General features: G+C 37.9%; 1 protein-coding gene across 8 annotated transcripts in view; it reads right to left on the bottom strand.

The window, feature by feature from the left end:
* The window catches only part of PTPN13 (protein tyrosine phosphatase, non-receptor type 13), a 219,810-nt gene that overhangs the window by 37,618 nt on the left and 156,503 nt on the right, over positions 1–25,689 (bottom strand). For 4 of the 8 annotated variants that reach the window (XM_018049692.1, XM_018049698.1, XM_018049697.1 and 1 more), the window contains 15 exons: positions 15,900–15,989; positions 15,267–15,374; positions 14,734–14,865; positions 13,249–13,712; positions 12,038–12,184; positions 10,719–10,812; positions 9,806–9,891; positions 8,254–8,407; positions 6,648–6,862; positions 6,444–6,542; positions 4,712–5,076; positions 3,751–3,934; positions 2,128–2,286; positions 983–1,154; positions 670–880 (listed from right to left, as the gene is read on the bottom strand). In XM_018049692.1, coding sequence (XP_017905181.1) covers positions 670–880; positions 983–1,154; positions 2,128–2,286; positions 3,751–3,934; positions 4,712–5,076; positions 6,444–6,542; positions 6,648–6,862; positions 8,254–8,407; positions 9,806–9,891; positions 10,719–10,812; positions 12,038–12,184; positions 13,249–13,712; positions 14,734–14,865; positions 15,267–15,374; positions 15,900–15,989 — 2,680 coding nt within the window. The remainder of the gene's footprint in view (positions 1–669; positions 881–982; positions 1,155–2,127; positions 2,287–3,750; positions 3,935–4,711; positions 5,077–6,443; positions 6,543–6,647; positions 6,863–8,253; positions 8,408–9,805; positions 9,892–10,718; positions 10,813–12,037; positions 12,185–13,248; positions 13,713–14,733; positions 14,866–15,266; positions 15,375–15,899; positions 15,990–25,689) is intronic. The other 4 variants (XM_018049694.1, XM_018049695.1, XM_018049699.1 and 1 more) reach the window with 2 other exon arrangements.

The raw sequence follows: 25,689 nt of genomic DNA, 5'->3' as shown, positions 1-25,689 counted from the left end.
AGGCAAGGAGATGATTTTCTCCTTTGGAAGGGATGCAGCTCTGCTAACAATTTGATTTTTAACCCAATGAGACCGTTTTATATTTCTGGCTTCCAGAACTGTTAATATATTTAATTTTTATTGGTTTAAGCTACTAAATTTGTAGTCATTTGATAGCAGGAAACTAACACATACATTAAAAAAAATTTATTTCCATTATTAAGTGAAAGAAAAGTTGCTATTAGCATTTCTTATAATGGGAAATGGTCAGGAGGTATAGTGGATGCAACAGTCTATGCCTCACTGGTTGTAGACATGAGGTTCTGGGAGGACAGACCGTGTTCCAGCTCCGGGAATCAGCCAGGACTTGCCAGGGCCAACCAATATATTCTCATTCCTTTGCCTCATCAGGACTTGCCTGAATTTAGGTCTAAGGCAATCGGCATTCAGTCCTTGCTTCATTACTATGATCAGTGAGACTTGTCTGAAGATTGGTCTGGACAGTGTGAGAAGCACATGAGTCATGAAACTGACACAGCCATTTGACTATCATGAAGGAAACACATCATCTTTACTAATTCCCCATACATTTGGTCTGCGAAATACTAATTCAGGAATATCTTTAAGAGAATCTAACGGCCTGAAATGCATGTGCACACACACACAAATCCATGAATAACTGTGGAGTACCTTGTAGCTTTCAGCACCACTGAAGGAAGTGACATGTCTAATGTTCTCTTAGCTTCCTCCAGAGTCATTCCTTGAGTGCTGACTCCGTTCACATAGTGGATGATGTCTAAGAGCTGGAGATTACCCTCTGTGGCTGCGATTGACCTTGGATTGATATCACTAACATACACCACTTGATGAAGGCTGTCACGACCACCAGATAAGGAAAAACCTTCAGGAGATAGAAAAATATTTGTTTCCTTAGGCTTAACAGTATGTACTTTTAATCTATCCAAGAAAAGTCACACAGCCCGAAGCTTGATTTTGCCATTACCCAACTCCTCTTTGTTGCACGTAAATGTGATATCAGGTAGCAAATGAGGCAGCACAGGCATCCTGGGTAATTCCAGAACTCGGCCAAGAACTAATCTGACTGTCCTGGGCGCAGCTCGGAGTAGGTTCACTGCATCTGTGTGAGTCATGTTTGTAACATCTGTGTCATTAACCTACAGAGATAAGAAAGGGCCAAAGTGGGATTACAGTTTTTGGAACACAGGAGTTACTGACAAAATATAGTAATTTCCCTAACTTTCCATATAATCTATTTTGGCTAATAGGAGATTCACAATGAAGAGTGGTCTCTAGGGACACCTTCCTGGTGGTCCAGTGGTTAAGAATCTGCCTTGCAATGTAGGAGACATGGGTTTGATCCCTGGTGGGGGAACTAAGATCCCACATGCCACGGGGCAACGAAATCCATGCAATGCTACTAGAGAACTTGCACACTGCACTGAGAAGCCCACGTGCCACAACATGAGAAGACTGCACGCAGCACTGAGCAAAGCCCCCCATGTGCTGCAACAAAGACCCCAGTGCAGCAACAACAAAGAAAGAGTCTGGTCTCTAGTTTACTAATAATCTTCTTTACTGTGGAAATCATGAGCACAAAGACCAAGTAATTATAAATGAAATAATAATGCTATTACTATCGCTAATACAGATGTTATTACTTTGCTAATACAGAAAATTTATTCTTAGAGCTATTTAAGAAACTTTCTCTTTCTGAGACTCAAAATTGCTTGTTTAAAGTCTTTTCAAACTATGCCTATATAAAGGCCTTTATTTTTCAGAGGTGGAGAAGGAAAACAAACCAAACGGAGAAATAGAGCATTGTATCAACTCAGCCTTCTCGGCTTTCCTTCTGCAGCACTGGCTTGATCTCTGGCCCTGCTGCAATGCTCAGTCACTTCGGTCGTGTCCGATTCTTGCATCCCTATGGACTGCAGCCCGCCAGGCTCTTGTGTCCATGGGATTCTCCAGGCAAGAATACTGGAGTGGGTTGCCATGCCCTCTTCCAGGGGGTCTTCCCCACCCAGGGATCATGAATGTGTGTCTCCTGCATTGGCAGGTGGGTTCCTTACCACTAGCACCAGCTGTCTAGCCACACTGGCACAAACACAGTCTGCTTAAACGTCTTACCTTGATGAGCCGGTCCCCAGGTCTCAGCCTCCCATCACTTTTGGCTGGATCCTGAATGACGTCATGAACGTAACAACCAACGCTCTGATTGCCTTTGGTTACTGTGAAGCCCAGGCTTCCTTTTTCCGACTTATTTAGGGTAATCAGGAGTTCTACCTCCTAAGGAAAGAAACAGTGATTCTATTTTGCAGTACAAAGGGAAAAACAACTATTCTTTCCATTGATTAACACAGGAGAAAACTAAACTTTAAAAGGCTGCTTAACTTGCCCAAGTGAAGAAGGCAGGTATGTATGTCTAGTTCTAGACAGAAGGTACTCCTCCAACCTCTTGCCTGCCAATGTAAAATAAAAGTTGGGTTTAAATTCAACATTATGTGCTTGTCTGGAGATAGCTGACCCAGAACTTACTCAAGCTTCAATTCTTATATTTTCAGAATAAACAACAAAAAAAACCCCACCCATGCCAAGAGCAACAGAAGAAAGCTTTTCTTGGGTAAAAACATGAAGTCTGGGTGATCAAATATCACAACTTGATATATTTAGTTGTATGAAAAATTTTTCTTTCAGATTTTAACTGAGGCACAAGGGTTGCTTAGGGCTTATAGGCATGATGACAGATTTCTAAGGAAATCATCCAAAGATTATTTTCACTCTACTGCTGAGAATGAAACTGAAGATGTAGATGCTACACACACACACACACACACACACACACACAATTATAGGGAAACAAAGTGCCTGGAAAGATTGAAGTGTTTATGGGTTCTAACTAGTGACGGTTTTAATCTTTTCTAACTTTTCTATAATAAGTACTTATTACTTAGATAACACAAAAAAAGTATTAAAAGGGTAACTTTGAATCAGTGTTAAGGATATTATTCTTTTTTTTCAAATTCAAAAAATACCATATTTATCAAAAATTGGAACTATCAACAAATTTAGACTTTGTAAATTTTTTTTCAAACACATTTTTTCACCTTTTACATTTGAAATTAAAAACTCCAAGTGGTCAGACAGAATGACAGAAATGACAAAACTCAGATTCTCTTTCATTTTCTTCAGATGATTGAGCTATCACTGTTTATGTCCAAGGGATATTATTTCTATTAGAAATGTGACTTCCAAAGTGAATTTGTAAGTTTAGAAGTTCTAGGGTTATTAGTATAAAGGATTCCATTTAGGCACCCATAAAACAGTGTGGAAGAGAATGAAATTACATTCAAACTTGATTAAAGAGTAAACAGGTAACTCGTCGAGTTTGGGAAATAATAGGTACTGGGCTAGGTGCTGTATATATGTTATTTCATTTAATACTTCCCACAATACCATGAGGTTACTAGTCCTATTTTACAGCTAAAATTGCTAAAACTCAGAAGAATTAAGTAATTCATCCATAGCATCTGCCAAATTACAGCAAGTCACTGGGAGAGTCAGGACGTGTACCCGAGTCTTGTCTTTTCCCTGAATTCTTAGCAGAGAAACACGGCAGATGTGTTGTCTATTTACTGAGCATAGATATGAGGCTGATCTAAAGGACAGCAATTTCCCTAAAGGGAAGCTGTGTATAACTACATTTTACTTGAGAAAATATAGAATGTTCTTCATGCAAAGGAAATAACTCACCAGTTCAAAGTCTTCAAGGTGGTTTTCCAAGTCATTTTTCAAAGATGTCAAGCTTTCTTGTCTAGTTGGTTCAGAAGTGTGATGCGTATGATATTTATCCATTGTATTTATGGGAACAGATTCTGATTGAGACTGACAGCTCTGCCCAGGAGTTACATCCAGTGGTCGAGGGGAAAGACGGTTACTACAGAGACAAAGCAAGACTATTTTCAAACACATTGCAATGCCAGTATAGTAAGTTTGTACCACAGATAGGAAATGCTTAACAAACAGTTACATCTGTTTTTAGTGAGATCATTTTTAGTCTGATTCTGGACTATGAATTTATTTCACATCTGTTATGTGCTAATATTACTGATTTTTATTCTCTGTCGATCTCTTTAAGCTACACAAATCAGTGAGAAAAGTTAAATAAATATATTTTTGATTCCCAGTTGTTAATTTTGGAGCTAAGGCTGAAGCTAATGTTATCAGAAAGCTAATGTGTATTTCAACATAATAAGAAAAAGAAGAAATAAAGAGCCTTACTCTTGTAGTTATTTTGGAAGACATGATAGAAAAAAAAAAACAAATAAAAAACTTGAACAAATACAGTTGGCCCTGAATATACACAAAGTGAAAGAGTGAAAGTCACTCAGCTGTGTCCGACTCTCTGCGACCCCATGACTGTAGCCCGCCAGGCTCCTCTGTCCATGGAGATTCTCCAGGAAAGAATACTGGAGTGGGTTGCCATGCCCTTCCCCAGGGGATCTTCCCAACCCAGGGATCAAACCCAGGTCTCCCGCATTGCAGGTGGATTCTTTACCGATGGAGCCACCAGGGAAGCCCAAGAATACTGGAGTGGGTAGCCTAACCCTTTTCTACAGGATCTTCCCGACCCAGGAATTGCACCAGTGTCTCCTGCATTGCAGGCAGATTCTTTACCAGCTGAGCTACCAGGGAAGCCCAATATTGACAATACCTGCCCTCATGTTCTGGCTTATTAGGTATTTTCTGAGGATAGTAAAACATGGTACAAATGGGATCTTCTTGACTCCTGAGTGTGTCGTGATGACTTTGTGCCTGTGACATCATGTTGCTTAGAGTCTGATGCAGAGCTGAACTCCAGCTCATGTTTGGTATCTTTGCTGGAGCTTTCGCTAAGTCATCTTCTCCACTCTCGCTGCTGTCACTGTAACTGTCTCTCCTGGATGGGGACGCGCCTGGTCTCCCGTTTTTGTCAGACATCTCATTTTCATCTGAGCTGGTGCCTTGCTCTGCACACGCTGTCTGAGGAGGGTCTTTGCTGTTGTTCAGAGGTACTTGTGCTGGAGAGTGCAAGGGGGTCTGTAACGGACACATTTAAAAAGATCAGGGTGACAACTTATATTAACATATTTTTATTTAGGTGAAAATGAACAAATTAAACATCAGTACTTCCTGTTAAAATACTCAATTTTTTGATAAAAGTAATTTATGCTCATTAGAGAAAAAAGAACCGTATGTAAAAGTAACAATTGTTTGTATTGTACAACTTGAACTTTCATTCAGAATTAGATAGAGATATATATATATATATTATATACAATATATATATATATATTGTACTTTGTATCTTGCTTTCAAAATTTAGGTTTCTACCATGAGTATTTTCTGAGATCCTTAAACGTGCTTTGCAAACACTGCATAAACTGTATAATAATTTTACAACTGGCTACAGCTTTTTATTGGATACAGATTTCTTTCTAGCTTTTCACTATTAATAGAAATCTAGAACTTCTTTGGATGTAGGTTTTCATCTGAGTTTCTCATTATTTCCTTGCAATTTTCTGTAATAGAAATATAATTTTCTATATTCAGAACATAAGATGTTTTTAAAGGCCTTGTTAAGTATTTCCAGATTGCTTTCCAGAAAGATTGTATCAACTTATATACTCAGGAACTGAGAGAATTTCTCAGTTCTTCCTATCTGATGACCAAAACCAATATCATCTCTTAAATGCTATTGACAATGCACCTTACAGAAACGTTAGTTCCCTGTTAATGTCTTTATAATACTCCCTCCTTCTCCCCAGTATAAGGGTTAAAGTTTCTGGGGCCAGACACTCCTGTCTTTGATACCCAGTGATCATGTTCATTGGTAATGGAACACTATTTTAAGTAGATAGGACAAAGGCTTTCAATTAGATTATTATTCACTTAGGTGTGGGTTCCTAACTACCAGTATGCAATTTATAAATAACCATCAAAATAGATTTTGGGTCTTTTGGCTATTCCTTCATATAAGAGAGTGAAATGGACAAACATATTGCCTACTCTCTGATTTCCAGTATTAAAAATTAAGGCCAAAAAAATCTTAAATAATTCTTATTTTCATCTAAACTAGCTCAGAACGAGTATTTTAAAATTTGATTCAATGAAGAAACAGACAAAAGGTTTTTGTAACCAATATTTTATGTCTTTTTCTACTTATGTTTGGCAAATAAATTCCCAAAATCCTAGAATCAGAAGGGAGAGAAGAGAATGTGAGTTATTTTATATTATAAACATCGAATACACTCACAGGTTATGTGACCCATATAAGATAATACTCCTAGCTAAAGAATTAACTAGGATGAAACCCAGGAGATCAATCAATGATGAAACCACTACAACTGAGTTAATCACTCCGATGACATTCTATAATAGTGTAAAGTACTTTTCCTCGGTCTCACCGAAAGAGCAGGGTCAATTTCTGGCAGCACCCCAGGTGGAGGTCTACAGAGGAGCAACGATACTTCTGGAGACGTTCCCCTGAGAGCGGATATGACCTCCTGAGGGAACCATGAATGAGAAATGAAGACACGGTTAAACCATTTCATTCTGAAAGACCAATCTGTCTCATTAAAAATGCTGCACTCCACAGGCTGGGGGCTCACCTGTTGAGACAGTCCTTTCAAAGAGGCTCCATTCACTTTTAAGATAACATCTCCTACATCAATTTGTCCACTTTCTGCAGCCGGCTGTCCAGGAAAGAGCTTTTTAACCCTTACTATGCTGGTGTTCATTTGCTCGGGTATAATATTATCCTCTCGAGAAAAACTGAATCCTAGGCCTGAGCTATTTTTCAGTAATTTCACCTCAAATGTATTCTCTGGAAAAAAAGGTATCAAAAAATGTAAATATTCTTAACAGGCTCTCTCTATATATGCATATATAAACATATATACTTTTGAATACATTTTTAAAAAGCCCATTTCCACCATACTCACAGCTTTATATGCACTTATTGCACTCTTATTTTATATTCAAATCCTATTTTACACTGTTATTAAGAAAATTTCACTTATTGAACTGAGCTGCATGAACTAATAGGCTGCCTGATTAGAAAAGTGGGTTCTGAGAAAAATGTTCTAAAAAGGAAACTATATCTTAATTCCATGTTTTATAAAACTGCAGAATGACAGAGAAAAAGAGGGAAAAATCCAAGAAAGGAGACAGTGAAAGAAATTCAGGCATAAATGGACAGATTTGCTAAGAAAAACAAAACAAGTAACAGAGAAGGGTTATGGGGAAGTGGATAGGTGACCTAATATTTAGGTGAGATATAATTTAATTCAGTAAAACTGTAAGGCATGATGATAAAATTCTCATCAACAGAAGAAATGAAAAGAATAATAAGCAGGAAAGCATGAAGAAATATATTTAAAGACATAGTAACGGAAGAAATAAGGGAAGAACAGAAAGCAGTAAGATTAAGTGGACATGCTAATCTTATTTTCATAATCAGGAAAGATGATATAAGTTGGGCTAATATTTTCTCCTTATTTTGGGGACTAATTCAGAATTGATGAAAGTTGTGTAAGCAAAGAAAAATCTAAAATAAAGACAAAACAATGCTTATGTACCACCACCACCACATATAAAGTAAAGGAATTTATACCCAGCAAAAGGAAGACAGATAAACTCAGAATGAAGAGTACTTCTGTATTATGAATACATTTAACCTTATGAAAAACTCACTACATTAGTCGCGATTTCCTTTTTTCATTATGAGTTAGTGGCATGTCCAATTTTACTACCAGTTAGCTGGAAAAGTTTGTAAGGAAAACAAGTATCTGGGAACTGTTAGTGAATTTCTATTCAGAGTTAGCTTCACAAGTTCACAAAATCAAACAGATATATAGAAAATGTAAGAGTCAAGGTTTCATATGGGTTTGAAGTCATTCTCAGCAATTATTTATATTTATTTTTTTCTCTTACAAATTTTATTTTGAATTTTACAACTATTTTAGGCACCATTAAATGACCATAATTTGTTTTGTGCCTGATTTCATTAGTCAAAGCCTTTCAGACTTCAAGAACTACAACTACCTGTGGTTCCCCCTGCCCGCCCAAATTCAGTATAGTGCTGCATCAGGTTATTATTTATACTTGACAAGAATCAAGAGACTCAGTATGAATTATGATCCGACATGTAGGAATCAAACTTTGAATAATCCAGGAATAAGTTTAAGGTGAGATGACAGCCTCCCAGGGTCTGACCTTCAGTAACAAAGCTGTAGTCCTTGACATAAGTCATTTTCTTCATCATTTTTTCTGGGGCTTGACCTTGGGTGTCTGGATCAGAGAGGGCACACTGGGGGACATGTTCTTTGGATGCTGGAGACTGTCCTTTTTCTAACAACAGATGAACCACCTGTATAAATAGAAGAGTGCCTTATTAACTAAGAAGAAAGTTACATAAGAAAGCAAATAAATTTTCAGGACTTTGTACAGTTGGTGGTATAAAATCATTTAAAGTAACTCTCTGGTCTACCAATACACAAGTAGAGGGAGGGAAAAACAGACAAAAGAAAGGGACTAAAAATGTCAAAATCAAGTTTTTTAAAAATTATTTTCTGTATAAAGTAGATAAATGATTAGAAAGAAAAACATTCTATTATAAAAATAATATAAACACATTTTAGAAAATTCATATCCTAAAATAAAATCAGATAGCCATTGGGAAGCTGCTCTATGGGCACAGGGAGCTTAACCCAGAGCTCTGTGACAACCAGAGGGGTGGGATGGGGTTGGAGGTGGAAGGGAGGTTCAGCAGGGAGGGGACACATGCATACTTGTGGCTGATTCATGATGTTGTATGGCAGAAGCCAATGCAATATTGTAGAGCAATTATCCTCCAATTAAAGATGGAAAAAAATCATTATTATCCTAATAATATAAAGACCATTATAAGTAATTTGGTAAACTCCTTGACTTAAAAATGTATTAGAACAACATGAATTTATCCCTTGGGCTAAAGGATACCTGGAAGTGAAAACCACTAGGTATTTGTAGATGTTTATCCGTCTAGTCAAGGCTATGGTTTTTCCTGTGGTCATGTATGGATGTGAGAGTTGGACTGTGAAGAAGGCTGAGCGCCGAAGAAATGATGCTTTTGAAGTGTGGTGTTGGAGAAGACTCTTGAGAGTCCCTTGGACTGCAAGGATATCCAACCAGTCCATCCTAAAGGAGATCAGCCCTGGGATTTCTTTGGAAGGAATGATGCTGAAGCTGAAACTCCAGTACTTTGGCCACTTCATGCGAAGGGTTGACTCATTGGAAAAGACTCTGATGCTGGGAGGGATTGGGGGCAGGAGGAGAAGGGGACAACCGAGGATGAGATGGCTGGATGGCGTCACGGACTCGATGGATGTGAGTCTGAGTGAACTCCAGGAGTTGGTGATGGACAGGGAGGCCTGGCGTGCTGCAGTTCATGGGGTCGCAAAGAGTCGGACACGACTGAGTGACTGAACTGAACTGAACTGAACTGATGGAAAAAAAATGTTAAGGCAATCTCTCCCCTTCCTCCTGGCAGATCTCGGGTGATATTAGGGCTAAATGTGATATAGAAAGCCTGCTTCCACAATAAAAATCCTTGTCATAATATTTGCTTCCCAATTTGGAAGGAAAAAAATATGAGGATGTTTATTTACATTAATCAGGCTTTGTTTCTTGACCAATAAATTTGGAGATCTCAGTCAAATTGATACTATTCACACATTATTATGTTCTTCCGAGATATCTAGAGAAGGCTGGTATAATGTTCTCTTACCTGTCCTGTATTTCTCAGTGTTTCCACAGCTTGCTTGTGGGTAGCCCCTTCTAGACTAACTCCATTGACAGCGAGGACACGATCACCTATAAATTAGGCAGTAATGATGAAAGAAGCAAGTCAGAAAATAAGGATTCTACATGTTCTTTAACACCTTAAGGTCTTGTTTTATAGTAATTTGCTCGAGGAGAGACTCAGACAAATTCTGGACAAAAGTCTGTCACAGAGATTCTTTAACATGTACTTAATTCCTTTCTCTATTCTACAGCTAATCTTAGGTATATTTTCAAACTGGATATTATATATACTATAAAATCAATTTTAATTATGAAAAAAATGACACGCTGAGCTGCAAACGCAGAGAGATGGGCGACAACTAACCTAGTTAGTTCTTATTAGAAATGCAGATGTCATTGTTTTTACAAGGGCACTACCCCTTTCCAATTCTCTGGAAATTTGCTTCTTAAAAAGTACAAAGCATGAACTAAAACAAGATATTTTCTGATACTATATAGAGGATGGTCTTTCCTGGTAGCTCAGATGGTAAAGAATCTGCCTGCAGTGCCTGAGACCTGGGTTTGATCCCGGGGTTAGGAAGATCCCTTAGGGAGGCCAAGGCACCCCACTTCAGTATTCTGGCCTGAAGAATCCCCATGGACAGAGAAGCCTGGTGGTTTACAGTCCATGGGGTTGCCAAGAGTCAGAAATGACTGAGCGACTAAGCACAGCACAGAGGAAAAGCTGGAAATAAATGTTTGGAATCATATCAAGGAGCTTTCTCATGTTGTAATCTTAAAATAATATGTTCTTATTTTATATTATGAATACTTTGAAGGTCTTCTTCAACTTTCCAATTTCTTTATTTGTTGACACGATAATCCTTATGTAATTCCCATACCCACAAACACTCTACCTTTGTGAATTCTGCCATCAGACTCTGCTGCTCCCTTGGGAATAACGGCTTTCACATAAATGCCACCATGTCTGACACTGGTATTCACACCTCCCTAAGTGGAAAAAGACAAATAACGTTTTGTCACATGAATAATGTTGCACTCGGTCTTTCAGGTCTGAGACCTAGAAAGCATTCCATTCATCAGCCAAAGCAGCAGCATCATATTAGCACATGCAATTACTTCAATACCCAAGAGTATTTCTAGCAAGTTTTCCAAATGTGAAAGCAGCTACGTTTTAGAAACATTCTTTATTCAGAAAATAATGACATGCCAGATCTTTGCCTGGATAAGAGGGTGCTCTTCCTTTCAGAAGTCTATACTGTGCATTAGGCGCAAACGGCAAGCAAAATCCAGCCATGAAATATTAGTGTGAGAATATAACTGTCAGAAATAAACAGCATATGGAGTAATATACTTCAGATCATATTTGCTAATTTGAAAATGAATCTCATGAGTCAATGGAAAATTTTCATTTTAAAAGGTTTTGGTATAGAAGTTGTGCTACAGAGTAGATGAAATCTCATGAGTGGATGCTCCATCTCTTGTGGATATGCAGCTTTTATTTCCCTTCACAGTAGGAAGATAATAAAATTCTAAAGAAGTTACAGACAAGATAAAAAGGGTTACAGTATTGAGGACTGATAGAAAGTCAGGTTTTCTTTTGGATCTCTATATGTTAAGAGTATTATTTCTACCTTATTTCTAAATGCCTTTTCCTAACAAACAATACTCTTCAAATATAAATGATAATATTACACTTTAGGGTATAGTATGTTAATAGAATTCTAAAGCAGTCTCATCAAATAGCCTATGCTCATATTTTAACTTCTTTAGAAGTACTACACATATTTTTGGGAACTTCTAATAATAAACTACTAATCATATTTACATGCCAAGATGTATTATGAAGTGAAGGGCATATAAATATATATTCGACTTTAATTATTTATGATGTAGGTTAAAATTATTCCATGCTGATGTAGAAGCTGCCAAGTATATATAAGACATACTTCTCAATTTTATATTTTTCAAGTCTTGTATTCAGATTAAACAAGTATGAAATCTCTAGGGGAAAATAGCATTTGTCTAATTTCTTTTAAACCACAGGAAAAAGTGACTAGAAAACATAAGTTTTTTAAAAAAAGTCTTCAGATATAATTCAATTTAAAATTTTGCAAATATTAGACAAGTTTCCTTTTTTGAAGCAAAATAATTCAAGTAATAAATTGGCATATGATAGGCTGCTGGAAATGGAGAAGAGAAAACATTTGAAAACCTTGTCAAACAGTACCGTGACACTTATCCCCAAGCTGTTATCATTTTTAGCCAGTTCAACCTCAAAGATATCTCCAGGTTTAGGAGGTGATGAAGGAAAAGTTTTAAAATTCATTTTGTTGGAGGTATTCATGGAGGAGGAAGATTCCTTAACAAAGAAAAACAAACAAAAGCATTTCTTGTTAGAGTCCAACAGAGTTATTAATGGAAGATCTTTCTCTTTTTGAAAAATTAAGAAAAAGCAAGATATTAAAGGATAGAGTAGACTAAAAAATGATGAAGGCTGGAAAAGATCTTAAGGATCATCTAATCCAAGGCCTTCAGAGTTTAAAACTGAGGAAATTGAGATCTAGAGCCTAAAGGCCTTGCTTCAGGTAAAAAGATATGACTGAGGGAAGCCCAGAATCCAATTCAAACCTTGGCTTTTACATAATCCTTATCCAGTGCTTTTTATACACTCAAACTTAGAAAACATTTCTATTTCCTGTAAAAAAAAAAAAATCCACATATATCATGTAGTAGCTTTTAACTTGGGCCTTTAAGATGAGTAGGCCTCAAGTTTATTTTGCTAATGTTTAAATCCGATATAAACATAGGCACAACAGCCAAGCCCAATCTATAAGGACAAACTCTCAGGAGGAATGCTGGAGACATTAATGAGGAATGTTTTTCAGTGAACAAAGGGCTTAAGGTTCTTTTCTGAATCCACTTGTGAAAATGGGTCTAAATTATATCATGTCTAATATTTCTAGGAAATGGTCAATTTTCTATCTTATTGTTCTTATTATCATACATTCAGAACTTCAGAGTAATTTAGGCTGTTAACAGCAAAGCCAACTGCACATTATATGAATTATTTAGGAACAATTTTTTCAGATATTAAGTTCTCTTATTAATATAAATATTAAGTATGCAAGAGAGAAACAATTTATAGAAAACAATCATAATCTGGTTATTCATTCCTTTGTGTAATCACGTAGCAAGTTCCCAGAATAATAGCCATTTTGGAATTAGTATTCAAAGCTGCTAATTTCTCTGAAAGTTAGCATCAAATGCAGTAGCAGTTAGTAGCATTATACATAAACAATTTCTCCTTTCCAGAATAATGTACTCTGTTCATAGTAGATTATTCTGCTCTATAATACATTTGTTGTTTGTTTTGTTAAGTGGGGGAAAAAAAAAATAAAAACCAAGATTCAAATTAAACGGTGCCTTTTTTGGTATGTGATGATCCTGACTGCTGGAATAAGTGGCTTCATCCATGTCTGAATCTCCACGGTCAGAGTAATCTGGTGCATCAGAAATGCCTGTATTTTTAGCTTTGCTTCGGTTACTGTCAGTAGAAGTCCACTTTTTCTCCGTGGCTTTGGATATCACAGATGGGGAAGGGCTGCCACGCTGTGAGTCCTGCCAGCTGCGGTCAGCTGCATGGCTGGCAAAGAACCCATTGACCTGGCTCTGTGACAAGCTGGCACTCTCAGTCCTGGAGTCTTGAGAGCTCAGGCTTCCCTCCCGCAGGCCCCCAGACAGCCCAAACGAGCTCTCTGAGATGTGCCTCGGGGTGCCCCGTGGCCAGCAGTGATCCTCAGAAGAATTTACAGTGCTGTCTTGCAGGTGGGAAGGCTTTTTCATGTAGTTTTTCATGCCGTTGGCCATGTGCACAGGAGTAGAAGGTACTGCAAAGTCAAAATCAGCCCGTGAGAATAGCAGGTTAGTGACACACGCCTGGGCTCACACACATGCACACTGTTCCCTGGTAGCTGCTGCGAGGATTTTACGCAGGATAACATGTGCACAACACCTGACCGGGGCTTGGGACCGTGACAAGCTCCCAACAAACACTGAAGATGCTCTCTGTTTCCTTTGCCTCCTCTTTGGTCATTCTTTGGGCAACTTCTATGGGAATGTGTATCTGCCTCACCTGAACTCCTCATTTCCATTCCCCAAGACCCGTTTCAAGTAAGTCTCCCCTGTGAAGACTTTCTTAATTCCCTATCCAGAGATAACTTGAATCTCCGAAGATCTCTGTTGAATGGTTATTTATATACTTGTTTATACTGTCTTAACAAACTGCCTGTTTTAGACTCCAAGTAATTATCGAAGAAGGTAATTCCATACTCCTTACATACATAGTTCTTTTAAAAAGCCACTTAGGAAAGCTTTCCTAAGACAAAAATCACAGGTAACATGTGTAAAAGAATTATAGATAATACATATATGTGGAATCTAGAAAAATGGTACAAAATTATATGGTCTTTTACATATATGTGTCTTTTACACACATATGTCTTTCATATTTCTGGTATGTTGGCATCCTTTCCCTTTTATAAACAGGTTCAAGACAGGACTTCATAGATAACTGTTATATAACTGTATTAATTGGGCAATGATTAAGAATTTTATTTCTAATTTGGCCTAAGATGTGATAGAACACACCAAGTACTTGGAATTTACTCAAGTGACACTGATTTTGCACAACAAATCATTTTTATGCATGTAAAGAGGAATGAGACAGAAAATCTTAGAAGTGATGAATGGAAGACTTGCACTGATGCATAAAATTAAAGCAACCAGAACTATACGTATTAAATTTCCAGAAAGGAAATAAAAGTTTAAATCTAATTTATGTGTCGAGGTACTGAAATTTTTGTGGGAACTGGAACAGAATCCACAGCTCAGAGACATCCACAGTGTTACCTTTGGATAGCTTTTCTTTTGGCTGAGAGATAACAAGGGTCACATCTTCAGGTGCATTTTGCAAAATTTCAACTGCTGCATGGTGGCTGACCCCCTCCAGACTGACACTATTCACAGATATCAAACGGTCTCCTGTAAAAACAGACAACCCAGTGTCTTCTACAGCTAAGAGAAATTCAGGCTAAATCTTAGAAATGTTACCTCCCCCTCATTATTTTTGTTTTACCCAACTTCTACTTTTGCTATCTGTGCAAATTCACTGTCGGTAAATACTTCAAAGTGAAAGTGTTAGTCGCCCAGTTGTGTGTCTGACTCTTTGCGACTCCATGGACTGTAGCCTGCCAGGCTCCACTGTCCATGGAATTCTCCAGGGAAGAATACTGGAGTGGGTAGCCATTCCTGTCTCCAGGGGATCTTCCCGACCCAGGGATTGAACCTGGATCTCCCACATTGCAGGCAGCTTTACCATCTGAGCCACTAGGGAAGCCCAGTAAACACTTAGGAAATTCCCTAAATTACCTAAAAATAAATACCTGGCTTTAAGCATCCATCCAAGTCAGCTGGTCCTCCAGGAGTAACTGAACTAATAAATACACCTAGATCCAGTCTTCCCATCTTTTCTCCACCAATAATTTGAAATCCTGTGAATCAGCACATTAAAATAAAATCTTCATGGGGAGGGGCAAGATACAGATTAGGAGACTAAAAGGTATAAACTACTATGTATAAAATAAATAGGCTATAAGAATATATTACATAGCACAGGAATATAGCCAATATTGTATAATAACTATAAATGGAATACAACCTTTAAAAATTGTGAATCACTATGTTGTATACCTGAAACTTACATGGCATTATAAATCAACTGTCTCAATAAAAAAAAAAGTAACAATGAAAATATCTCATGGCATTGGTGCTTTCAAGGACTAATGATAAGTCTGCCTGACACACAGAAGTGTACAGACTCATACTGAATATGACTTAATAGGTAACACATGTGAGACGGGATTTAAATTAGGTGGAAACATTGCTTGTAAGCATTTCACCTTTGGCATTTCCTGACTGGGCAAGTGGGAGAAGCGGACTCAGGTGGGGACAAGTGGGCTGGTTCCTCAATACCAATGTTAAATTCTCACAGACCTTGAAGAATCTCAGTGACTTACCTAAGCCATACTGTGCATCTTTTTTCAAGTTAACCAGAGTGATCTCCCTTTCTGGTGAAGATGCTATGCTCCATCTTTTGTGTAGCACATCTATGGGGAAATTTTAAGATACAATTAACATAACATGGTTAGGCATTGAGACTGTCTGCTTGTTCCAATTTAAATAATAAAGCTCACTATTAGATTTGTCAGTCACTTTAAAATCATATTTTAAATAATATGCTATTATCTATCTGCTGATAATGAGTTTAGTTTATCAAATGATTATGTTATTCATTTATTCCTTATAAATGGTTCCCTGTAAAATCAGTCTATTTCAGTTACAAACGCATAAATAGATCTCAAGACATTGAGTGAGTTGAGCAGGTTTACAGTTAGTCTTCCCTGGTGGCTCAGATGGTAAAGCGTCTGCCTGCAATGTGGGAGACCCGGGTTCAATCTCTGGGTTGGGAAAATCCCCTGGAGAAGGAAACCCACTCCAGTACTCTTGCCTGGAAAATTCCATGGACTGAGGAGCCTGGTAGGCTACAGTCCATGGGGCTGCAAAGAGTCAGACAGAACTGAGCGACTTCATTTTCACTTTCACTCAGTTAGTTACAGGTAGAAATGAACCTTAAACTTAGGTTGTTACACTCTGTCTTTCTGTCATATCATAGCTGACCTCCTGAATTCAACAACGCTCAATATGTAAATCTTCTACTAATAAGTGGCTGGCATTTCTATTTGTACGAGTAGAACATTCATGGGAAATTCTAAGGTTTGCGAAGAGACAGGATTAATTCTTTTAAATCTGACTAATGACTTAGCTGGCACATTTATATTCCCAAAGCCCTTTATTTCTTATTTTATTTATGGAACAATCTCATGAGGTAGGCAAAGAGATTTTTAGTCACTTTTTAGCAGATAAGGAATAATAGTTCATGACTTGCTCAAATTATAGCAGGCATCACTGCCCAGCAAAACACCTTAGGCACTTGATGAATGCTAAACACACTGAGTGAATGTTGGCATCAAAACTAAAATTTACTTTTTCTTATTTCCACTTGTTTTTTAAGCAATTGGATCACTGAAAAGTATCTCCTAAGTTAAACCAATAAATATGCCACTTAATTGTCATATTATTAAAATTACTTCATTTAGTTAGCAATCAGAGCATGTGAAAACACAGAAATATACACACAAACTTTTTGTTATGAGTTAAAATGTGTTCCTCCACCCTTTCCACAAATAAATGAGCTGAACCAATAACTCCCAGTACCGCAGAATTCATAATCATATTTAGAGACAGGTTTTTAAAAAAATAATTAAGTTAAAATGAGGTGTTTAGGGTGGCCTAATTCAATATGACTTCTTCCTTATAAAGAGGGAGGCTTCCCTGGTGGCTCAAATGGTAAAGCGCCTGCCTGAAATGAGGGAGACCTGGGTTCGATCCCTGGGTCGGGAAGATCCCCTGGAGAAGGAAATGGCAACCCACTTCCAGTACTCATGTCTGGAAAACTCCATGGATGGAGGAACCTGGTGGGCTACAGTCCATAGGGTCGCAAAGAGTTGGACACGACTGAGTGACTTCTCTTTCTAAAGAGGGAATGTGGATATAGCTATGTGTGCACGGAGGGAAACTCATATGAAGAAAGAAGAAGGCCTCTATCTACAAAGCCAAGGAGTGGTCTCAAGAAATCAATGTTGCTGACACTTTGATCTCAGACTTCTAACCTTCAGAACTGTGAGAACAAACCTATGTTGTTTAAGCCTCCCAATCTGTGGGACCGTGTTATGGCAGCTCGAGTAAATTAGTACATTTCTTAACATCAACTGTAATTTAATAGTTGACACTTGTCTGTGTGTGAGGAGGTGGCAGTGGCAGCAAATGAGTTCAACACACTCAGAAAGATATCTGTTTAAATCTACAAATTTATCTCTAAATAGTTTTTAGGCATATTGAAACTTTTTGAAAATTAGAGGTTATCCATCAACATATGATTACCCATGGATTTCAAATTGCATTATTATGTTATTAATAACAACATGTTACACAACATGTATTAATGCTTAAATGATGCAGATGTGATAGTTCATATTCTAGCAGTAAACTCCTTTAATTTCAGAAAACAACCACCACCATCAGATGCTCTCTGAAGTGAATTAACCTTGTCCCTTAAACACCAAGTACTAGTGCAAGCTTGATAGCTCCCTATAGTATATGTGTCTCTATTGTGTTGTTTCTTTTTGACCAAAACTTAAGTTATAAACTCAGCTATAATCAACAGAAGTAGTAGTAGTTCAATATTTCTAACTAATGAGATATCAAAAAAAAGGAAAAAGATCACTGGACAATGGTATGAAGAGCCATATATATTTAGTTTATACAAGTTCATGAATTAGTTATTGTCTAAATTAATATCTAAGTGGCTAATATGCTGCTGCTGCTAAGTCGCTTCAGTTGTGTCTGACTCTACCTTCATCCTAAAATAGATGACTAACTCTAATTTTCAGCTAGAGTTAAATAAAAAATACAACAGAATGAAACTGATAAAATGAAATAAATAAGCGATGAAGTCATGTTAGGTATTAAATGTAAACTTTTATCACCATTGTGAAGACAGAGTCCATTTCCTTTATGCAGAGTGTTTCTGCCTTTGATTATAAAAGTGATCAATATTCTGAATGTTTTTAAGGAGTATATGCTAAAAGTCAAAGGTATTAAAAAAAAAAAAAAAAGTCAAAGGTATTGATTCAAAGAGTAAAAATGCCATTTCTTTATTTTCATTTCCAAAAATATGTACTTACAAGATTGGTTATTTATGCTACTTATTTTAAAAATATGTGTATGCATGTATACCAAACATTTCCTAGGTAAACAATATTGGGATATATGTGTATACACACATTAATTATGCAATTTTTTTGGTATTTATTTCTCTAACTAGAAGCAACAGATTAGGCTCTCTATATTCAAGGATTCATCAATGAGACTTGAATATTCATTCATTCAGTTACACTTTCACCTTTCAAATACTGTGTTGGCCAAAAAGTTCGTTTGGGGTTTTCCATAACATCTTAACAGAAAAACCCGAGTGAACTTTTTGGCTAACCCAACATTTGCTGAATAATATTCCTATGAAAGTCACTCATTAGGCAACTGGTGAAAGTAAAAAGAGATAATATAAAAAAGTGACAATATATATGAAAACTGCTAGCGTAATAAAGTTGGCTCAGATCAGAGCTCAATCAGGTCAGGCTAGAAGAACAAAGATTTGTCTGATTGATGAACAGAATGTTAACCACTCAAAGAAATACTTGTATCACAAAAGTATGAGTTGGACCTGTAAGAGCAGAGAGCTTTCTCCTTGCCAGAAATAAAAGAGACTTCAGGGACATGTGTGTGCATGCAGGCACGCGCACAGTTGCGTCCGACTCTTCATGACCCCATGGACTGTAGCCAGCCAGGCTCCTCTGTCCATGGAATTTTCTAGGAAAAATACTGGAGTGGGTTGCCATTTCCTTCTCCAGGGGATCTTCCCGAAGGTCTCTTGCACCTTCTGCATTGGCAGGCAGTTCCTTTACCCCTGTGCCATCTGGGAAGCTCCCCAAGGACATGAGGTACAGTTTAATAAGTGGATTATGTAGATGGTATACATGTACAACATGTAGAAAGAAAAGATAGTGAAGTCGCTCAGTCATGTCCGACTCTTTGTGACCCCATGCACTGTAACCTACCAGGCTACTCCATCCATGGGATTTTCCAGGTAAGAATACTGGAGTGGGTTGCCCTTTCCTTCTCCAGGGGATCTTCCCGACCCAGGGATTTAACCTGGGTCTCTCGCATTGTAGGCAGACGCTTTACCGTCTGAGCCACCTTGGACAATCATGTAAGGCATTAACAAAAGCTAAGACAGATAAAAGGTGGAAAAGCTTCTGGGAAGATGGCCCAGGTCAGCTTGGCTAAAATACAATATGAGTCAGATGGAGTTGAATATTATTTTGGAAAGTGAAGCTTTGCTAACATACTCTTTATAACAGGGAACCACCCCCGTCATCCTGACTTATTAAGGTGGGGACAGAGGAAGGATGTCGGTGTAGAGCTGAGTAGACAGTACTGTGCACATACTGAATTTATATTTATCTTGTATTCTATTCACATAGATGTTCAAAATACTTTTGTTGGCTTAAAAAAAAAGACAAGTATCTGGAGGTATACAGTGCATAAGAACCCAACTAAATTTAAAGATACAAAATTCAATGAAGATTAAATAGAATTTATGAATCACTGAAAGTAAGGAACCAGACATTTTACGACATTTCAAGTACCAAGACATTTCTGAGCTAATTACTGTATGGAAACAAGCATTAATATTCAAGGTATGTATTTTTTACATCTTTAAAATTATTTTCTTTTCCTATGGCCACAGCAAATTCCGCAAATATTTTAAAGTGAAAAAGAGGCTCAAATAGAAATTTCTGCTTCTTTAAGTAATACATGCTGGTGTTATTCCCAATGTTTACCTGTGAAATATCTTAAGAACTGATAAATGTATAGAAATTAAATGCACACTGTCTGCATTAGAGACTGTTTCAGTGTTGCCTTTCCCATCTCTCATAAGGTTCATGAGGATGTATCAGTCTCCAAGTAGAATAATTGTGGATATTAATGACAGATACATATATGAGTAAACTATCTGAATTTCCTAGTAAAAGCACTTTTCAGATAAGGCCAAGGCCATATAATTGATTTGAGTGAATCAATAATTCTTTTTCTGAGGAAAACTGGTTTTTTTGTTTACAGATACAGACCCTTGTCAATTATCAAGCAGCTCCACAAAACTGGTTCTAAGAGGAAACAGACAAAGGGCAGAGGAGGCTCCTGATAAATTCATCAGTCACTCTAGGGAAAAAAAGACCCACTTCAAACCCGGAGGTGATGGACCACCAACACTACATTGGTATAAAAACAGAGAGAGGTATTTTTCATTGTTATATCACCTAATACACTAACTGCTCTGGTGGTAGAAGCAGAAAATCATGATGGAAACTTTGGTGTTTTGTTCCTGTAACAGCACAAATTAGCTAAGTGAAATGGAGCCATATAACATTTCAGGGACATATTTAACCCATTCATAGACTGAAAGGCTTGGTTTAGATAAACTTTTTATATTTTTTTTTTAGATAAACTTTTAAATTCCTTTCAGTTCTCAATTTATGTGACTCTATATTTTGTTTCTGGTTAATTCTCATATCTGCTGAATCCTCTGTGAGCACTTTGGACATTTCATAATCTTCAACTATGTATGTATCCTAATTAAACTTAAGGTGGAAAAAAAACCCCTAGCATTTAAATTATACTGGTCCTTGATATCTGACTAAAAAGTAATCTTTTAATCTCAAATAAACAATGTAATCTACCAGATTAAAAAAAAAATTCCCCTAACCTACTAGCTAAAGGAAACAGAAGAATAACAAAGCCCAAAGCCAGCCTAAGGGAGAAAATAATCACGATCAGAGAGGAAGTTGAAAGAGGAGAAATAACAACGAACACCGTGTGTGCTCTGCTGCTTCAGTTGCGTCTGACTCTTTGGTAGTGTCTGAATCTACAATCCTATGGACTGTAGCCCGCCAGGCTCCTCTGTCCATGGGATTCTCCAGGCAAGAATACTGGAGGGGGTTGCCATGCCCTCCTTCAGGGGATCTTCCTGATCCAGGGACTGAACCCACACCCCTTAATGTGTCTCCTGCTTTGGCAGATGGATTCTTTACCACGTGCCACCTGGGAAGCCCAGCAGAGAGATACAAAAAAATCATAAGGGAATATTACAGTTACATGCCAACAAGCTAGACAACCTAGAATAGATGGACCAATGTCTAGAAACATACAGCCTGCCAAGATTGAGTCAAGAAGAAATGGATACTTTGAGCAGACCTACCACTAGCAGGAAAATTGAATTTGTTATTAAAAAATTCCCAGTAAAAAAAGTCCAGTACTGGACAGTTCACAGGAAAATTCTATCAAACATATAAAGAAGAAATTATACCTATGCTTTTCAAAGTATTCCCTCAAACTGAAGGCGTCAAAATACTCCCAAATTCATTCTAGGAGGCCACCATCCATTATTATGGTATGAACCAGACAAAGACACTACAAAATAAAGAAAATTACAAGCCAATATCTTTGATAAATACCGATGCAAGAATCCTCAACAAAACATCAGGAAGCCAAATGCAAAGCTATATAAAAAGGATCATACACCATGATTTACTCCAGGGACACAGGGATTGTTTGTTTCACAAAACAGTCTGTGATATACCACATAAACAAAAGGAAGGATAAAAAGCACATGATCATCACAATAGACAAAGAAAAGCATTTGACAAAGTTCAACATCTATTCATGATAAAAACTCTCCAGAAAGTGGGTATAGAAGGAACATATCTCAACATAATAAAGTGTGCGACCAACACGCTGGTCACAGCTAACACCATACTGAACAGTGAAAAGCTGAAAACCTTTCCTCTAAATTCAGGAATAAGACAAGGATGTCCAAATCTTTCCACTTCTATTCAACATAGTACTGAAGTCAGTAAAGTTGCAGAATATGAGATTAACATATAGAAATCTGTTGTGGACTTCCCTGGTGGCACAGTGGATAAGAATCTGCCTGCCAATGCAAGAGACACGGGTTTCATCCCTGGTCCGAGAAGATTCCACATGCTGTGGAGCAACTAAGCCAGTGCACCACAAACAGAGAGTGCCCACGCTCTGGAGCCTGTGGGCCGCAACTACTAGGCCTGTGTGTCACAACTACTGAAGCTCGGGTGCCCTGGAACCTGTGTTCTGCAACAAGAAAAGCCCCCGCAATGAGAAGACTGGGCACTGAATCCAAGAGTATCTCCTGACTGCTGCAACCAGAGAAAGCCTGCACACAGCAATGAAGACCTAGGGCAGCAGCAAAAAAAATTTTGCTTTTCTATATACTAATAAGGAACTATCAGAAAGAGAAAGTTAAAAAGAAAGCATGCAAACGACAACAAAATTCTCCTTAAAATCACATCAAAAATAATAAAACACCTAGGAACAAACTTAACCAAGGATGTAAAAGACCTTCACTCTGAAAACTACAGTGGCCATACTGCTCAAAGCACTTTACAGATTTCATGTAAAAATACATACGACATTTTTCACAGAACTAGAAGAAATAATCCTGAAATTTATATGGAATGGCAAAAAGACCCCGAATTACCAAAGCAATTTTGGAAAAAAAGAATAAAGCTATCATCATCTCAGATTTCAGATTATACTATAAAGCTATAATAATCAGAACACCATGGTACTGGCACAAAAGCAGACACATAGATCAATGGGACAGAGAGCCTAGAAATAAATTTATGCACCTATGGTTACTTAGGGTAAAGGCTAATAGAGTTTTGACAAGAGAACACACTGGTCATAGCAAACACACTTTTTCAACAACACAAGAGATGACTCTACACATGGACATCACCAGATGGTCAATACCAAAAATCTGACTGATTATATTCTTTGCAGCCAAAGACAAAGAAGCTCTATACTGTCAGAAAAACAAGACCAGGAGCTGACTGTGGCTCAGATCATGAACTCCTTATTACAAAATTCAGACTTAAATTGAAGAAAGTAGAGAAAACCACTAGGCCATTCAGGTATGACCTAAATCAAATCCCTTATAATTATACAGTGGAAATGACAAATAGATTCAAGGGATTAGATCTGACAGAGTGCCTGAAGAACTATGGATGGAGGTTTATAACGAAATGCAAAAAGGCAAAAGGGTTGTCTGAGGAGGCATTACAAATAGCTGAGAAAAGAAGAGAAGATAAAGGCAAAGGAGAAAGGGAAAGATACACCCATCTGAATGCAGAGTTCCAAAGAACAGCAAGGAGAGGTAAGAAAGCCTTCCCAAGTGATCAATGGAAATAAATAGAGGAAAACGACAGAATGGGAAAGACTAGAGATCTCTTCAAAAAAATTAGAGATACCAAGGGAACATTTCATGCAGAGACGGGCACAATAAAGGACAGAAATGGTATGGACCTAACAGAAGCAGAAGATACAAAGAAGAGGTGGCAAAAATACACAGAAGAACCATACAAAAAAGATCTTAATGACTCAGATAGCCACGATGGTGTGATCACTAACCTAGAGCCAGACATCCTGGAATGTGAAGTTAAGTGGGCCTTAGGCTGCTGCTGCTAAGTTGCTTCAGTTGTGTCCAACTCTGTGCGACCCCACAGACAGCAGCCCACCAGGCTCCCTCATCCCTGGGATTCTCCAGGCAAGAACACTAGAGTGGGTTGCCACTGCTTTCTCCAGTGGGCCTTAGGAAGCATCACTAAAAACAAAGCTAGTGGAGGTGATGGAATTTCAGTTGAGCTATTTCAAATCCTCAAAGATGATGCTGTTGAAGTGCTGCACTTAATATGCCAGCAAATTTGGAGAACTCAGCAGTGGCCACAGGACTGGAAAAGGTCAGTTTTCATTCCAATGAGAAAGAAAGGCAATGCCAAAGAATGTTCAAACTACCACACAGTTGCACTCATTTCACATATCAGCAAGTGAAAGTTGCTCAGTAGTGTCCAACTCTTTGCAACCCCATGGACTATAGAGTCCATGGAATTCTCCAGGCCAGAATACTGGAGTGGGATGCCTTTCCCTTCTCCAGGGGATTTTCCCAACACAGGGATCGAACCTAGGTCTCCCACATTGCAGGCAGATTCTTTACCAACTGAGCCACAAGGGAAGCCTCAGAATACAGGAGTGGGTAGCCTATCCCTCCTCCAGGAGATCTTCCAGACCCAGGAAATGAACCGGGGTCTCCTGCATTTCAGATGGACTCTTTACCAACTGAGCTATCAGGAAAGCCCTTGCTACACACTAGCAAAGTAATTCTCTAAACTCTCCAAGCTTTATGACCCAGCAATCCCAGTGCTGGGCATACACACCAAGGAAACCAGAATTGAAAGAGACACATGTACCCCAATGTTCATCACAGCACTGTTTATAATAGCCAGGACATGGAAACAACCTAGATGTCCATCAGCAGATGAATGGATAAGAAAGCTGTGGTACATATACACAATGGAGTATTACTCAGCTGTTAAAAAGAATTCATTTGAATCAGTTCTGATGAGATGGATGAAACTGGAGCCAATTATACAGAGTGAAGTAAGCCAGAAAGAAAAACACCAATACAGTATACTAACACATATATATGGAATTTAGGAAGATGGCAATGACGACCCTGTATGCAAGACAGGAAAAAGGACACAGATGTGTATAACGGACTTTTGGACTCAGAGGGAGAGGGAGAGGGTGGGATGATTTGGGAGAATGGCATTCTAACATGTATACTATCATGTAAGAATTGAATCGCGAGTCTATGTCTGACGCAGGGTGTAGCATGCTTGGGGCTGGTGCATGGGGATGACCCAGAGAGATGTTGTGGGGAGGGAGGTGGGAGGGGGGTTCATGTTTGGGAACGCATGTAAGAATTAAAGATTTTAAAATTTAAAAAATTAAAAAAAAAAAAAAGAAGAAGTAATCAAAAAAAAAAAAAAAAAAAAAAAAAAAAAACAACTCTCCAAGCTAGGCTTCAACAGTTTGTGAACTGAGAACTTCCAGATGTACAACCTGGATTTAGAAAAGGCAGAGGAACAAGAGATCAATTTGCCAACACCCACTGGATCATAGAAAAAGTTAGAGAATTTCAGAAAAAATCTACTTCTGCTGCATTGACTATGCTAAAGCCTTTGACTGTGTGGATCA

The sequence above is a fragment of the Capra hircus genome, chromosome 6, assembly GCF_001704415.2.
Source record: "Capra hircus breed San Clemente chromosome 6, ASM170441v1, whole genome shotgun sequence".
In the NCBI taxonomy this organism is placed as follows: domain Eukaryota; kingdom Metazoa; phylum Chordata; class Mammalia; order Artiodactyla; family Bovidae; genus Capra; species Capra hircus.
This window is presented reverse-complemented; position numbering and strand designations above follow the sequence as displayed.